The 18,439-nt window shown below is 37.1% G+C and overlaps 1 protein-coding gene across 4 annotated transcripts in view; it reads left to right on the forward strand.

The window, feature by feature from the left end:
- Positions 1-18,439, forward strand: part of LOC105254440 (transcription factor SOX-5) — a 146,129-nt gene that overhangs the window by 114,650 nt on the left and 13,040 nt on the right. For all 4 annotated transcript variants that reach the window (XM_025411959.1, XM_020028513.2, XM_011263113.3 and 1 more), the window contains one exon: positions 2,760-2,979. In XM_025411959.1, the coding sequence (XP_025267744.1) occupies positions 2,760-2,979 (220 nt within the window). The remainder of the gene's footprint in view (positions 1-2,759; positions 2,980-18,439) is intronic.

Consider the following 18,439-nt stretch of genomic DNA (forward strand, 5'->3'; position numbering starts at 1 on the left):
GCAGTGAGCTTAATAGCGTAATGCTATTAAGGCGCGGATAACCGACCAAGGTATAAAAATCTAGAATCTTTTTTTTTAGAAGTTAGAAACACAATAAATGTATTATTACATCTATTGAGAATTTAATCGAAATAGGAAGGCTTTTTATTTATTTTTTACTTTAAATAAAAATCGTGGCAAAAACAGAAATAAAATATAAACAGATAATTTATTAATTTACACATATCGTAGGATGATTGATTGCATCAACTGATTCTTGCATCAAACATATAATTATCGACAGTCATATTTAATGATCAATTGGAGTTTTGATAAAGTAGTACTATAAATCGAATGAGTTTCTCATCAAGATCTCACGTGTGAGTCCTTGCGGGGAATGAGGTGCGAAAATTCTTTATTCTTATTGATCTCATCTATGATCCATATGCCATTAATTTATCATACATTCCGTGTCCGTTAGTCTGCGTATATACATAAGAGCGGATTGTGTACGTAGAATGTAACACAAAAGAGATGAGGCGATCATTTATCTTGGCACGCTCATGAAATTAAACCCTTCAAATGTCTTAATATATGATAATAATAACAAGGAGAAAGCTCTTTTTATTTTTAAAACCACTAACACAAACAAAATCCGAGTTGTATTATCATGATCAGACTGAAAAAAGTTCGTGTGGAATTAAAGTTTTCCGTGGAAGCCGGATGCGCGTATTCGTTGACTGTCCATTGCACAAAATAGAGAGAACAGAGAAGAGAAAAAAAGATTTAAATGCTCAAGAAATATTTAAATATTACAATTTAATTAGTTTTATGTAGGATTGTCTTTCAAATTAAATTAAGTTAATATTTTATTATATATATTTTTCTATCTTAATACCGTGACATTAATCATCGGAGGAAAAATTTATTAATATACATGACGAATTTGATATTTAATATATTAAAACATCATATTTTAATTATTTAAATAAAACGCAAGTCCTAGTCTGGAGAAATTCAGGCAACATTTATTGAAAATCGGAAAACATTAGTTGACCAAAAATCTTTGTTGATTGTTGTGAATAAAGAAAAAATATATATCAGATTTTCCTGGAAATGGATGACTTAAACACTTGCTTTGTATCAGGTATATTGTATAACTTTAATCATTGATCCTTGCCACGAGAATAATCATGCTAAAGCCCGCTGGAGATGCTGGCCTATATTTTTCGCAGCGCAAACTTTCTCGTTGTCAACATGGTTAACCCTCGTCCACCTCCTCGTTCGCGCAGTCTTTGTCCGACTTGTGGTCTCCTAAGCGCCGCACAATAGGCCTGTATCACTTATTCGCGGACCATTTTCTCCGACATAAAAGCGCAGAGGCTCGAGGCTGGTTCCAGGCGAGCGCTCGAAGGCCGGGATGCGAACGGAAGAACGGGGAGGAGGGGGATTGATGGCACCGGGATATCCCATCACGGACGCAAACACTCGCCCTGTCGAGATTGCGCGGCCGCGACTCATCTATTATTCACCTGGCTTCTAGCATCGCGTACGCGACCATCACCATCCGGTTCTGTCTTAATATTGAAAGCCATTTCCTTCTCGTTCTCTCTCTCTCACGTGACGGTCTAGAAACATCTTTTACACGTCAGCGAATATTTCTAATCGATATCTATTTTGGATTTTCTCTTTTATATTAGAAAAAAATATAATAAATATAATAATTATTAATAATATATAGAGAACATTTTTTTAAATATATTAAGTCAGTTCTTATATTGATTAAAATATATACATAGGCGGAAAGATTTTTGCCTTACTGGCTTCTACCTATTTATTTTAGTAGTTCCAAATACAGATTTTTTTCATTTGTTTGGATAATACTTAATACTTGATTACTTATGTTACTATCATTAGAATAATTTTTTAATTCTCATAATGTTCGAAATAGAAAAAAGTCATTAGAATTTTATTACAATCAGATTCACATATTTTTTGAAAATTAATATAAGTATTTCATTGAATTCAGAAATAACCTTCCTTTAAAACATTCTCGACTTTTCTGTTGGTAACTCAATCGCTCTCTTTTTTTGTAAGAAACATATATAAACACTCTATCAAAACAAAATCAACCGTCAATAGAATAAACGCAACTGGTATGCGCGACCGCGCTACGCAATCGGCTGATCGCCAATCAGCTGATTGAAAATCATATCGCGCAACTTCAAAATTTGAAACGTCAGATCTCATTGGCAGCTTATCATACGCGCCGCCCTGAGATCACCGCTAAATTTCAAATTTATTGGACCACGTGGAAAAGAACCTCCGCGAAATCGCGCTTAATAAAAGGGGGATGAAAATCCATTCACTAATCGCACTCATACTCTCAGTCTCACGGTTTTAGTTACACCACTAGAGAATCTTGGTAAAACCGCTTAATTCTTTTCGACGCCTCTCATTCATTTGTGCACAGATTCTCTCATACTTATTTTATATTGGAATTTGTGACTTCTTTAATAAACTTATTTCTACACAATTAATACTATGTGACTAAGACTTTATTCGCGTACACATTTCCTCAACATTTGCCGCTGTTGCGGTATACCGCTGTCTCTCGCGAACACGTAATCTTTTTGTATATTTCTTATACTTATTTTGCAATCGCACTTTTTAAACGCTTAAGAAAATATTATCTCAGAACGCCAAATATAAATATATTGCCTTCTCTATCTTTTTGATCGAACAAAATTAACCATGATTCAAATGCATGTACATTACAGCGGAGTCCCAACATCCGTGGCAAATAACGTAGCACTTTCGTCCCCGGATGCCGGAAGGATAGCAAACACGGAGGCACAGGTACAACAAGACGGCGTAGCGGCCCTTCATAGGGTCCTGTGCGCCGAGAGTTTTGCTGAGAAGGAACGCCGATTATCGGAGATGATCCTGCAGCTACAATTAATCAGGGAGCAACTGCTACAACAGCAGGATCAGTCAAAGGTAAGCAAACTTTATGATATATAGAAGACGTAATCGAATCATATTTATAAATACCGGATTATTATAAGATTATACTGAGTGTCCCAAAAAATTTATCGCGCTACTTTTTTCTACGAATATTTTTTAAAACATTATTTTTAATAAAAATGTTGAAGTATGCCAAGATATATCGAGTTATAATTAAAATGAATATTTACAAATTTTCACGGATTAAGCTACAAGAGGACTTTAAAAACTAATAAGGTTATATATTTCTATTTATTGCGGAATGTAATCAAATAGGAAGTAATGATCGAATGATAGAAGTTGTCGCAACGTACATTATGATACAATTGTGACAGGTGCGCCAATCAACGTTACATCACGTCATGCGAGATATCGTTTACGATTAATAAGGAAAAAAAATAGAACGCGTGCCGTACGCGGCTATAACGGTGACGAAATAGAGAACGATGGATCGAGCTGTGTCTCAATACAAATCGTTAGCTAGCGCATGTTGATTGACGAGGGAAAGTGCATCGATTACTGTGGAATCGTAATTACGCGGTTGAATCGCGGTCGTACAGGTATCACGAGCAACGGCAGAAAAATGAGAAACCCGAGTTTCCTCGAGACGCGATGCGATCGGTAAATGCCGTTACTACTTTAACGTTTTTTCCCGTTTAAAAGGATGCGCGATGAAGCGAAGTATGACCACCTCGCGACTTCTAGAGAATCATCGAATAATTCATAATGTTCGCTAATGCACGATGCTGTGCCTTTCTCTACAAACAACTTAAAAATTTTACGTGCGTTTCTTCCCGCGTCATTGGAATGTCGGGCCGTATTCTTCCGCTTAAAAGCATCCCTGCGATGTTCCTGACAATAACGTCAAGACCTCCTTCTTTCTCTCTTTCTCTCTCCCTGCGATATTACCGTACTAATAGCGGCGAGTCCGTTGCACCTTCGCGAGTAACAGTACACCTTTGATGCGTCTGCATCACGCTAGAATGCAATTCGCGATCGCGCCATCGGACACAAGCGTTGCGGCACAATGGGATCTCATTGAAATCGCTCCGGTCTGCGTATCGGATTCGATAACCGCATCGAGATTAGTATCGTCTTCGCGGCGATGACTCGATACTCTTCGCGCGATCTCAAAAAGCGTGGGTCATCGCGTGGCTGCGGCGAAACACAACAGCCGCAACCACGCCGCTGTCTCCGTCGCCGCTCCAAGGAATCGCGGGAGACCGGAGGAACCTGTCTGCCCGCAAAAATGCGAGCGCGTGCAGATAATGCCCAACGTGTATTACCGTTATTATGCCAGTCATTTACGTGCTGCGGAAAAGATGTTTCTTCCACGATGTCCCGCTAAATTCGCCCGCCGGCGAAATTCTACGAATGCATTCCTGTAAATATCCGTCATGTGCGCGCGGCAGGTAAAGAGGCCCACATACTTGTACATTAATATACGGAATTCGGGAGCGGTAACAACATCCGTGGAGCGTAAACAACAGATATTATTGCGATTTTGCAGACGGCCCAACATACATGTCACGATTCATGAGGAAGACAGATCGATGACACGTGTATTATATTTATGTGTATACAAGAGAAATGAAGATGTACACAACAATAAAATTAAAAATGCGTGGATTTTTTTCCCGACAGACTGGCTATTATATTGATATATGAATCAAGAATTCTTTGGAATTTTTTCAAAATAAAAAGATTAATGATACGATAATAAATTTCTTTTGTACTAGCAAATTATTCTACCAAAAAAAATAAAGTAATTTTTTAATTAGAGATAGATTAATTACAAAAGTTAATAAATCTAATATATTCAACATTAAAATTCTTATTTTTATGAATTTTTTGTGTAGTTATTATAAAATTTTCATGTTATAATCACTAAAAAAAGTTAAATTCGATATAAAATAATATACGATTTTGAGATTAAATTTATTCTACAAGATAAATCTTTATTTTAACTTATACACAAATTTATTAATTTTATATTTATTTATTAGTTTTTTTTATTTTAAAAGGCTAAAACTGCTTTGCACAATGTTAAAAATTCATGAATCTTAAAATATATTAGATTTATTAATTTTTGACGTAGTAATTGATCCGGTTCTTCTTTAATAAAATTTGATAAAATTTAGTTCTCTTGTAAAATGTTTTTTTGAGTTATTTTAAACATGCTTGGTCACAATATATTATACATTTAACACCATAATTTTTTTAAAAGAGCAAATTCTTGTAAAAGAGAAAATATTTATGAGAATCTAAAATGTATCAATATTCCATTTTTATAGAATCTACGATCAATAATTGAAATTATTTCAATTATATTTGCTATAGTTAATATAGCTTATGTAAGAACATCGTTATAGATAATTAAACACGCAAGAAAAAAAGTAAGGAAGATAACGGAATCATTACGATCATCTGCAATTACACTAATAATTGAAATCCGCAATCGAGAGATGCATTTTAATGATATGAAAGAGGAAAGCTAAAGGAAGATCGAGAAAGAACTTTTATCCGTGTGAAAAACAATCAATATTCTGATAATGAGGTTTCCCTTTTCACATTTTCTTGTGATTGATATATTTTGATTATTATACAACAGATTGAATTAAAAATTTTTAATATCCGGAAAAGATTTCCGAGTGAATTTGCAATTTGTCTATTCATATAATAATCAACTAATATATCTAATTATACGATAATTAAAATATATTGATTATGTCGGGATCGACCATTAAACGTAGATAGATTTGTAAAAGATATTATTCGGATGAAAGATCGACTTGATCAATCTTAACAAGAATGTCTTAGACGAATCCATGGTGGAGAACATTCTTTCGTCCGCCATTTCATCGGCGCGGAGTGAAAATGCGTTTGTGTCGGCGGCGTTTGCGCGCCAGGCGCCTCGAGTTAGTCGACGTTAAAGCGGAAGTGCATCGGAGGCACTGTGGACAAGCGTAAAGCGGAGGGAAGAGGGACAAGAGAGGTGGGAAGGAAAGAAGAGATGCGGAGGCGGCAGGGACGGGCAGGAGAAGCTTAGGAACGAGCGTGCGAGATAGAAGCGAAAAAGAGGGAGAGGTAGATAGACAAATAGAGTAAAAAGGTGATAGAAGAGAGATAGAGAGACCACGAGAAAACGTAGGAGGAAGGCGGTAGTCTCGATGTTCTCCTCCTCTTGGATCGCGGAGGGCGTATAGTAATGTTCGAGTTGGCAGACTCGGGGTCGAGTGGGGATCTCCCTCTCCCCCTCGCTCTCTCTTTCTCTCTCTTTCTCGTCCTCTCCTCCCGGTGTGTCTCTCCGTTACCTTTCCACCTGTTATGCGACGCCGTGCTACGTTGGCACAGGTGTGCGCGATCGCGTAGCCAGCGACAGAACCCACACGCTCTCTTCAGTCTCCTCAGGTTCTAGTCTCCCTCTTTGCCGCCTTTCTCTTCTACTTTTTTGTACTTTATGCGTGTTAGTCTCTCTCTTCCTCCCATATATGTATACATATATGCATATATATACATATATACATGTCTCCTTTTATTCGACGCGTCTTGTTTTCTGGCGAACAAGGAGACCGATCGCGCGTGGGCGGCGAGGATCCTGTTCCCCTCTATCCTGAGGCACTTTCACAATCCTACCTGTGCGTCTGGTTGCACCTGCAACAGCAGCAGGGATATACTGTCACGCCCAGTAGTTTGATCGCAGTCGATTTGCTGTACCGCGAACTTTCTCCCCTCGGACGCATTCTTTTACGTCGAAGAAGGTGGTAGTTTGGGTTGCGTTTTCGCGTAATCCACGTGTGTCGGCATTTTGCTACTTATCGACAAAATACATTTTCATTAAACGAGCGATAATGAACGATAAATGATGCGTATATCTGTATATAAGAGCCACTCGCGAATGAAAACAATAGTTTTTATTTCACCTGGTTAAAAATATTTGTGAGTAGCAGTCTCTTTTTGAGAACGAAATTTATCCTTCTGCGGGTGTACGCAGAAAGCAAATTATCTCCTCTGGCGTATATTTCTCTGAAATAAATTTTCGTTTCTCATAAATTACCAACCTGCCAAACACGCGACGCAGCTGCGCGTAAAATTAGTACATTAATATATTTCACTGTACTACCTTTATACGTTTTAATCAGGATTATGTGGTTGGCGTGTACTGTCAATGAAATATTCACGTTAAATTCGTGCGAAAATCTTTGTGATTTGAAAAAAAAAAATGTTTGCAAATTTTATTTCTCAATCTTAACAGTTTGTTTATCAAAAGTGATTTGTCCTTTTTCGAAAACTTGACCACATTTAATTTTGAATTCTCTTACGCAGCAATTTACGTGCATTTTTATATGCAGATAAGAGTGTATTTAGCGAATTAATTATGTATTTACTTGATAAAAACAAAGTATTCTTTAAAAATTCAAGGAGGATCAGTGACGATAACATATAATCGTGCCGATTAAAAAGGGCGTGTGCATAGGATGATTAATGATATAATTGTATTGGGAACATATTCTCGTGTTATACATATATATATCTCATTAGGATATAGAAAAATGTATAATTATGTAAATGTGGACTTGTAATTATTATCTACGCCAACGATTCTAGACCGTGACATAAAGCAACATGTTTGTTAAATTCATTCAACCCGAGACTCGTCCGACCGAACAATCTATCGAGGACAATATTACATAAATGTGTAACAGTGAACAAAGTCCACCGATAAATGGGCGTTTTTTTTTTTAATCGCGATATAATTTTAGAGAAAATCATATGTAGTGATATACAGTAACCTGTATTGTAAGATATTCATGTACGCGTACTGTAAAGATATGCATGTATATATTCATGTATATTTATATATACACACCCACGCATATTTCAATTAACAACAATATCGTTATTACGCGCGACAACATGGTCTACAAAGGCGGGGCAAAGCTATACGCGCAGGAGTATCTCGTTTCGCGCATCAAGAGCGACGGGGGTGACGGGGAAGAACGTGCGTGCGCTGCAGTGTTCCGCGCGTGCATGTGTACGTCCATATCCGTTTGTCCATTTGCGTATCGGCCGGCGCTTTATGGGAATTAGCAGTGCATTGTGGACCGTCGGTGGGCGGGCTGTGTGTGCACCGGTGCACGAGACGCAACCGCAGGCACGACCACCCCCGCGATTCGGCGGGGAGGATTGTGGCGGAATAGCCGAAGGGGATGGCGCGAGATAAAGAGAGGTAGGCGGGAGACACAACGATTATGGATAGTAGAAATAAGAGGGAATTGCCGTGATCCGGGGAGGAGGAGAGGAGGTATTGGGGGATGATTCTTTGTGTATCTCTCTCTTTCTCTCGCTTTCTCTCTCTCTCTTTTTCCCTTTCTCTTTGCGTACCACTGTTTGTCAATACGCGAGCGATATGATCACCAAGTATAATCACCGGCGGACCCGAGAGAGCGCCGGGCTTTCTGTCAATAGAATGTTACTTTGTGTGACCTCCCGCGCGCCATCGACCTCCGCACCCCTGCTCCTCTTCCTTCTCTACCCTTGTTGTCGCCCCCTTTCCGCGCATCTCACCGCTTATATATTGTATCAAACGCATCCGAGCGTCCGCCCTCTGAAACACATCGCATCGCCGCTCGTAAAATCCGTATCGACCACGAAGCCAGTAATGTGTGTACGCGTATTCACATGCCAACATATACACGAAGATGCATAGACATGCACGAAAGCCTGTGGAAACTGCGTGGACCGTACCGACGAACAAAAGTGTGTCCTCCGTTCTGCATATTTGCGTAACGTGTGTTTTTGTTGCCGTTATATGCATGCACCCCCGGCTCCATTTGTTTGTTTTTTTTGCTCGCGAATCTACCTCTTGCGCGAGTGGCTACAAAGAGAATCGCACGATAGTATCGCGACTATTGCGATCGGGATACGCATATTACGGCTATATATGGAAAAACGAGAAAATCAATACAAAATTATTATATGTGCGCTTATCCGATAATTACGATATAAACCATCTTGCTATACCTAACTAGCGATTATTGCTGATAACGGAGTGTTTAATCTTTAAAAGTCACATACGTATATGGAGTGTTTAATCTTTAAAAGTCACATACGTATATGGATTATTTTGATGAATATTCCGAAGGTTTTAATCAATAAAAAATATACTTAAAATTTATATTTAAAATTTATTTATTTAACTTTTATTTATTTATTAAAATTTATTTATTTAACTTTTATTAATTGCACACCATGTTGTGATCATTTTCTACAGATATCAAGGAAGGTATATAAATTTTTTTCAAGCATTTTGAATAGTTAAAGCCGCGACAAGATATTGTGATTCATATGTGACGAAGAACGCAGCAAAAAATGTGTGACAAGTGTCTGATTAGTTTGCATATCATTAGATACTTTGTTACATGTTTTATTAATGACAAATAATTCGTTTGGATTCTTAAAAAATTAATGAAATACGTCACGCTATGACGACAATCACACGGAAATCGCAAAAAAACCCACTTGATTTGTATTACAAAGTAGAAAATAATTTTGCAGACGTGAAATAAGAAAAATTCCGTGTTTAAAAGACATTACTTTTATAATATTTTAATAGAAAATATGAGAGAAGAAGAAGAGAGAGGGAGAGAAAGGACTGTTTGATTACTTTTTTATCAATTTATTGTATATTTAGCAGATTACCGTCATTATCCCATCATTAATCCGATGACGCTTACAATGCATCCTTCGTTAACAAAGCTTCCGCAAAGTGCGCATTATCACCATGTCGCATCGTCGATTTTTGCAGAGCGCGATTCGGTCTACCGTTAAACAAGCTAAATGAGCGCGGTGGTGTTTCCGCTTTTGCTTCTTCGTTCGCTTTTTGAGCGAGAGACGCCGACTTACGCGAGCATCCGCGCGCGAATACCTATCTTCCTTCCGTTCAGTTCACCCCCGCCTGATTCTTTCGCGCGGGAGAGAGGCCGTGCCGCCGCGTCGGTCTGGTCGGTGTATCTTTTCGAGCGATCAAAGAATTACCGCACTCGAGTGGCAGGCCGACGGTGTTTGCCGTTTGATCATCGGGCAACGACGCGTAACTTTGCCCGCCCGTGTTACTTGACGTAGTGCTGCGCTTCGAGACTGGCTTCGGTTGAGCACCACGAGACAAACTTGCAAGCATTCTTTCTATTCTGAAACAGACAAAATAAATTTATTGTATTCATCTAGAGAAATTCACTCGAAACAAGCAAAAATGTACAGCAAATTATCTCTGTACAAAATTTATTATACAAATTAAAATTCTTTCGCGAAATTATAGATACAAAAATAGTGTTAAAAAGAAAAATATATTATATATATATATATATATATATATATATATATATATATATATATATATACATTTTTAATAAAATGCTACTTTCTAATTGTAAAATTAACGATAAATTTTAACTAAACTTTAATTGCAATTAATTGTTTTTTTTTTCAATTTTAATAAATATCTAAATATATTTATAAACAATTCTATAGTTTACTATAAATTTATTTATCTATATACTAAAATATGTATCAAAGTTATTAAATGTGAATTCGAAATGGGAATTTTGTAATTTATAATGGTTAGATTTTTTATTGTTTCCCAATAAAATTTTTCTAAAATCTAATGCTTGCATTTGTGTAGGAATATCCATACAATGTCAGACACTATGTTGTAGTGTAGATATGTTGAGTGTTAACGTATTTTTCAGGTATATTCTTTTCTTTCTACTTTTGTTTCTTCTGTTTCTTCTCTGTTCTTGTATCACTCTTTACTTTCTAACAGTCTTTTTCTGTCACCTCCTCTGATACATTTAATATCTCTTTCGGAGACTATATCCTCTTTGTCATATCGTACTAATGCTTATATAATTACATTTAATGTCATTAAATCTGGTCGATGGCATTCTTTAATTTAAATCTCTTCCGGTTACTCTTCCGGTTATCTCGATTTTTTGTAGTAGCTTTTTTCTTTTTTTCTGTATTTTTTCTACATTTCTTAATCCTCGATATTATATTAAATGCTACTCAAATTGTTTTTCGGGATGATAAAGCATTCACAAAAGAATTAAATTATTAAAATTTATAAACTGTACTTTTGGAAAATTACATAAAACTATCGATCTATATTTCGGTCTTGAAAAAATGCAATGTTGAAGGATTTACGCATAACTGGGAGAATACGCGAATGAATGATATCCAGGTTGAATTCAGGAATATGCGGCTAACGTAAAAATTGAAAATGCCGATGCTGCAATAATTGAAGGTTTCAATCGAGTTTTACTGGCGCCAAAAGCGCGCATTCGGTATCGGATAAAATTGAATTACAGCTTGATAGAAAAAAAAAGAACGACACTCTTGTAACCCGATCGCTACGTTCTAGGTATCGAAAGCTGATCGGGACCATCGGCGTAAAACGCGTTCAATCAGCTCCGTACACGTGCATTCGAATACTCGGCATATCGGAAGTAATACTGCACTCCAAAAATCGACGATACGATTACGCGCCCGTATACCGTACATGTTTTCGTATTTTTTAACCGTAAATGCAGCGACCCGACCCGTTATTCAACGTTCGATTGAATGACCGTAACAAGGTGTAATCTCGTTTTACTTTTCAATACGTTGCTGTATATGGTATCTCTTTCGCATAAAACAGTCTAGATGCGATCAATGTTATTATCAATATAAATGTCAGATATATGTCAGTATTCTCCGGTGATATCGATTAACACACTGTTTTTCCCTTAGTTATAATCGTCACCGTCACATCGGTGGTAGCCATTTCGCATCTTTGTTGGAGTTGTACTAATCCAAGGATTATAATTAAATATTAAAGTTCTGTAATTAATGTAAAAATAATATGTCGCTAAATATAAATATAACGATAATAATTAATTTTGATTAGAGGAAAATTGGAAATACGAAATGGCAGCCTATCTTTAGCTGTGTCTAGATGTCTCTTTTTCTTCGTCATTTTTTAATATAAATATCATTGACATGCCATATTTAGTACAATTATATTTTTATATGATTCTTTCTTATGATTTTCAAATCACTGCGATTTTTAATAGCAGTGTCCCTTTTTTAAGTTTAGAAAATTTTAATATTTCAAGCATGTGATGCATCGTTTGTCACGTGTATTTGTGATATTAATACAACAGATTCTTCTTTTCAGCTTTTGTTTTCAGCTTCAGCTTTTGTTTCATAAAACTGAAAATTTATCAAATGCAAAATAATCCACAAGACAATCCGTAAAAACGTAATTATAAATTTTTAATTATTTCAATTTTCAATATTCTTCATTTTCTGTTCTTCTATTAAAAGCGACATCCATGGCGTCTTTAACGGGACGGTTAAACGCGAGCGAGCAAACATTTAAATTACGTGAGTTATTATTAAGTACGCATGCTAAAAGCGTTTTTCTCTTGCACGTTCCTTGGGAATTGCTTATACCCTTTTGATATTTCCGTTGAGTACTTCTAATCAGGTGACGACTGTTATATTAATTACGAAATAATTATATTGCCGGACGGCTTTAAAGCTGCGCCTTGTGTGAAATGTAAGAAACAGCGGACTAATGCATTCAAACAGTCCGTCTGGACCACTCGACTATAACATTACGCGAACCCTCTTACGTGATATTTTTCTTCTTGGCCGTTGCTGTGCCAGCTTCTCAACCTCTGATTTTCCAGCGACAGAGAAGAGAAAGATCTCTCGTAATTATTTTTCTCATTAATGCGCCCCATTGTTCACGCGCGTAGCAGCGGTATCGGTAACTACCACCGCGTCTTAATTAAATCCCCACGCGTGAAACGAAGCGTTAATCTAAAGGCGAAATTTCGTGGACGTTTCGTGATTAATGAGCGCGGTGAGATCAATATAATCATTACGGATAATAATGTCTATCTGTTCAAAAAGAATTGTCGTATAACGTACTATTATCAAAATTATGAATATGAAGTAAGAATTTTTTTCTGGAGTAATAGTTTTGATTCTCTTCGCGAAATCATAATTTCGTAATAAGAACAGAAATTTACATTTTACTAATAATAGGCGAACATAAAAAGTTCTCTCGCTCGATATGTAATCCTGTTAGAGAGAGAGTAATAAAACGCATATCGTCATAAGCGGATATGATAATATAAATGAATAATTATCTACGCCGGTTCCTGCTTTTAGATTGTATAAAATCTTCGCGTTGAAGAGAATGTATACCGGAAATATCGGTGGATGATTCGAACGAATCGTCGCGCCTCCGCAGCCTCCGTCATCCTTATCTAAAGGCGGCCCCCACATTGGCGACACGGATTGTTAACTGAATCCGGGAGCCGGCATTGTTCGAGGGTACCGAGCGCGTAACAGTGGCCCATTGTATTCTCTCGAACACATCCATCGGCTTTTCTTTCTCTCTGTCTCCGATAGATTTTTCTCTCATTTCACGATCCGTCACCGTCGCGACTGATTGTCTCTCTCTCTCTCGAGTCTTCACCGCAACTTCATGGCTCGCGCGTATTGTTGTCGCGACTGCAATTATCGGGCAACGCAATCTCTTTGTGAAAAGTTTTACCATCGCCTATTTCAGTTCGTTTCCCGTTGTTCGCGCGTGTGCTTATCAATACTATCGGTCTCCTTCGCGAGTGAGCAGACGCGCTTTTAAGGCCCAAGCTCGCTTGAGGTCGTGATGAGCGAATATAACGCGCGTTTCGGCTTCGCGGTGCCGAGAATAGTTCAAAGTAAATACCGTGCTGAGAGAGAGTAGTGCCTTCTAATCTTTTTTCACGGGCGATATTCCGATTGCATTATGACCTAGCTTCGAACAGACGCTTCTCGAGGGGGATATTCTACGCTGATGTAATGCCTGGGGATTGTCATTGATGGTAAGCGTTAGTATCTGGTCAATCGGTTTGTCTCGCGAACGTCATCATGCCGTCAATTACGTGAACCGAAAGTACCGGAGGATTTTTCGACAATGAGGCATCACGAAATTTTGTAAAGAAGTAAACGATTTTTTATATATTAAAAAATTTATACAAAAATATATATACATATTGCTTGAAATAACAATTGAGTAGGTTCATCAGATTCTGCACTGATATAATTGAAGATTATCTAAAAGTTTTTCCTAGAATTTTTGAAGAAAGTAAAGTCAAAGATATTCTTAATTTTTGTCGATTTATCATTTTCTGCCTAGAATTTAAATTAACTTTCAAATTATTATTCTCTAATAATCTAGAATCTACTTTATTACTTTTAAAATATTATTTTAATCGTCATTCATCTTCAATTACGATGTATTTAAATTTCCTTATCGTTATTATTTTGTTCATTATCATATCTTCGATATTTATTTTTTAAATGCAAAGTTTACTTGTTGATCTAATCGGGAAGCAAGCAACAATTGTAGAAGCATAATTTAAACGCATTCGCTGAGATACTTCAGGAACAGAGTAATTGAGCGCGCGACAATAAGTGGGGATTTCGGCCGCAATATTTGAATCTAGATATATCCTCGCAGCGATTGCGAGGACTACAGAATGAAGTGGAAGTAGGTACCCGGCGAACATTGAGAGTGCGGGTTATACTTGTAACTTGGACGGCGACCCCGTAAGAAGGAGAGAGAGAGAGAAAGAGGAGGAGAGTGAGCGAGGAGAGCAGCCGCGGGCGCTGCAGAGTAGTAAGAATTCTGCCGCGCGCGGATGTGAATGAGCCCCGCAGCTGCCACATTCCTGTGTGCCATCACCGCGATTTCCTTCCATTTTCTTTACCCTCTTCCCTGAATATTCCGCTTAGGTCTCGCAAAGGAGAGTCTAGATTGTGAATTGCGCTCAAATCTCAAGTTTGCCCGAATCCCACTCGGTCGTACGACATAATTTTCATTGCAATTCTGAATGAGCGAAAATCTTATCGTATCTTAAATGATCAAAGAGTTGCACATGTATGCATTATATTATCGCAAGAGCGATATTTGGCTGTATCGAATATAGAAAACTCGATATAGCTTTGTATTGCTGAAATTAGGATATACGTTAATTATATTAAATAATACAAAATATGTATATTATAAAAACGGGATATATCACTGAAATTTATATTTCCTGATTTATTGTCTTTTATCTTACTTAATTATTTTTAATAATATGCGACTAACAATATAGATGAACTGCATGAGATGTGAAAAGATCAATGACCGTACATTAATTAAATGCTCTATATACAGAATGTTATTTATGCAACGGCTGTGCGCCAACTCAATTATTCCAATTTCCAATCGGAAGCTTATTTCTAGTCGATCTTACCGATGTGAATTAATTTTAATCGCAATTAGCTTACTTTTCGTCTCTTCTCAGTTCTGAAAAGATGGAAAATATCAAATTAAAATTAAAAATAGGGCGAACTCTTAAATTAAAAAGATAAGAAATATAACGCTTTATATTTAATCAATGTATCTGCAAAATAGAATAATATACTTTTTAGTAGCTAATACTACCTTGTTGTTGTATATGCGAATGTGTTGTTATCCATAATTAGTGTATATTTAATTAGTGTATATTTTTGTGGAACAAGATTAATGTGGTAGGTTTTCGATCTCTGCGTATTTCTGATGTGTCGCGCGCCTCTTGTGTGTCGTCCGAATCTTTATTTCGGTTCTCACGTTTCGGCGCATGCATGGGAACGCGAGATGCAGCGAGAGTGCAGCGTAAGAGCGCCGGGATAAATATTGCACACTTCTGGAACGCGCACTGCGCCGTGAAGGTACCGATATCAGCTTACGGTACGTACACGCACTGCGTAAACGAGCCGTTTCGGGGCACGCGAGCGTGCAACTTATTCGGTCTCTGATTTAAATTCAGGTTGTCTTGTTTTATTATCGCACTAAACGAGTGGCAACTAAACCTAAAACATACATTGCACGTCGTATTACGTTACATTAAAGTTTGCGCATATAATTAAAACGTCGTAACTATTTATTTAAAAATATTAAAAACACGCGACATAAATATGAATAACCCCTGGTCTACAATGGCCGTAGCATAAGGTTATAAGGTTGTAAGCGAAATGAACGAAATCCATTTCCTACGGATTTCGTGCGTTTTACGGCGGTCACGCATACGCAGTATTTTCACGGAAGAATTCTGCGTTCTTAATTCTGATTGCGCGTCCGCCGCGTAGAACATATATAGTAGCTGTAAGAAATGGATTTGGTTCATTTCGCTTACAACCTTACAACCTTATGCTACGACCATTGTAGATCCGGCTTAAAATTTTCCTATGTACTTACGCGTTTCCGTATATCTCTATTTGTTTCATACAGATGATGATCGATAATTTATCGGTTAAAATATATATCGTTTGCTGCAATTCTTGATATATGCCATTCCTGCAGATTAATGATTTTATGAATTAGATAATGTAATAAGAATTAATAAACGATTTAATTTGCCTCGTAATGAGTCTTCGTGACACATAAATCTTTATACGTCACGAGCTGTATAAAATATAATTAAATATAATTTTTAAAAATACATATATACATATTTATCTATTTTTTATCTAGTACACTTATCTAGTACTTGTAACAATTAAATCCTTGTTGCGCAACACGGCTGTAATTAGATATAAAAACGTATATAACTCGTAACATAAGATTCACTGCACATCAGCATATGTGCTTCTTGTATGTATATTTACGTAAATTTATTCCGCTAAAATTGTATTCAACAGTATTCATCAATGTGGCACATAATTCTTCCTCCGCAACAAAGAAGTTGAGAAGAATTTCCTTTAGTTCGGAATAGCCCGAGCTAAAGAACGTCCCCACGATTTTATTAATTGCCGTAGAATAACTGGATTCCACATCGTGCATTTTATAATTTTATGTGCATGTCATCTTGGATTCCAAGAACAGTTTTTTATCTTTCATCTGCGAATTTCTCAACATATAATACATATAACAAACAAGAGAAAATAGTATATGATAGATATCAGGTTACATATTATCATGGGATAAAAAATGTAATTAATTCGTATTAAAATTATGCAAGATTTATTTCCGGGAAGAGATATTCATTGACAGAGATGTTTTATTGCTGTTTTATCTAAAGTTTCTAAAAATTCTTTTCCTTTTTTCTTTCATTAATATTTAATTTGTGCAAATTGCACGAGTTAATTATTATATTTTTTTCGCAAAAAATATACTTAAGATTGTAAATTATTGACCAACTTTTTTTAATTTATTATTTTTTTTTAACACAATTATGAATTTTATCAGAATTTAAGTTGTTATGAGCATTCCTCTTTGACAATAAAAATTTTGCACAATCGTATTCACTCGCAATCGGTGGCTAACGCAATGAATTAGAATCGCGGTTGCATCCTTCAAACAAGAGAGCAGAGATGAGGGGTCGCGCCGTGGCACGTGCATCGCGCGCATTATTCTCGTTTCTCGAGTGGTCGGGTCTCGGGCCTCTCTGCAAAGCGAGCGCAGAAGAAAAAAGTGGATTGGAATGAACAGGAGGATACGACCGGCACGTGCAAGACTGAGACCGCAAGAAGAAAACGAGATCTTTTGTTATGTGTATGTGTGTCTCATAATATATAATTAATTAATATAAAATTAATTAAAGTCAACGGGGACGCGAAGGAAACAACTTATTGTACTTATCCCGATTTGGAGAGCATGGCGATTTTATGTATGGGGTAAGGTAGAGAGATATATGTATTAGAGATATAGTATTGCTATTGCAGTAAAGCTTGTCGAGCTTCCATTTTACCTGCATTTTTTTTCTTTTTTTTTCCGTTACATTATTTCTTATTGGGATCATCAATCAGTGAATTGCGATCGGGCCGGTGTCCAGCTTGACTTGTTAAAAATTAATGATGAATTAATACACACGAACATATGCTTACATTCTTTCATGTTACCGCAGACAGGATGATTTTAGCCGACGATCGATTATGCGACTTGAAGATTTGTAAGAAAATTAATGCGCTAATGCGTTTGACATATGAACGCGACGAAAACGATATTCTTTCATCTCACGAGCTAGAAACGTTCACACCGCCGCAGTATAAACCAATCGAGGTGTCGAAATGGTACGATGACAGTGTGTCGCGGTTGTCGACTGCCATGCACTACAGATAGAGGGGTCGCCAAGGGATCTTCTCTCGAGAGGGGTGATCGTTGATGGGAACGCCGACAACCGCGATAGAGACAAAGAGAAGAACACGTCAGACGGATAGACTGTGTACCCGTGAAATGAAAGAGGAGGATGTGAGAGGAACATATCTGTCTCTGTCGCTGAAAGAGAGAATCGAGCCGAAGGAAGCGACGCGAGAAAAGAAGATACGTCGGCAGGAAAGTAAGAGGGAACCGGAGGAGACAGCGGCGCGATTGCCCTCTTGCTTGCTTCAAAGT

Source organism: Camponotus floridanus, unplaced genomic scaffold (genome assembly GCF_003227725.1).
Source record: "Camponotus floridanus strain SB8 unplaced genomic scaffold, Cflo_v7.5 scaffold46, whole genome shotgun sequence".
Classification (NCBI taxonomy): domain Eukaryota; kingdom Metazoa; phylum Arthropoda; class Insecta; order Hymenoptera; family Formicidae; genus Camponotus; species Camponotus floridanus.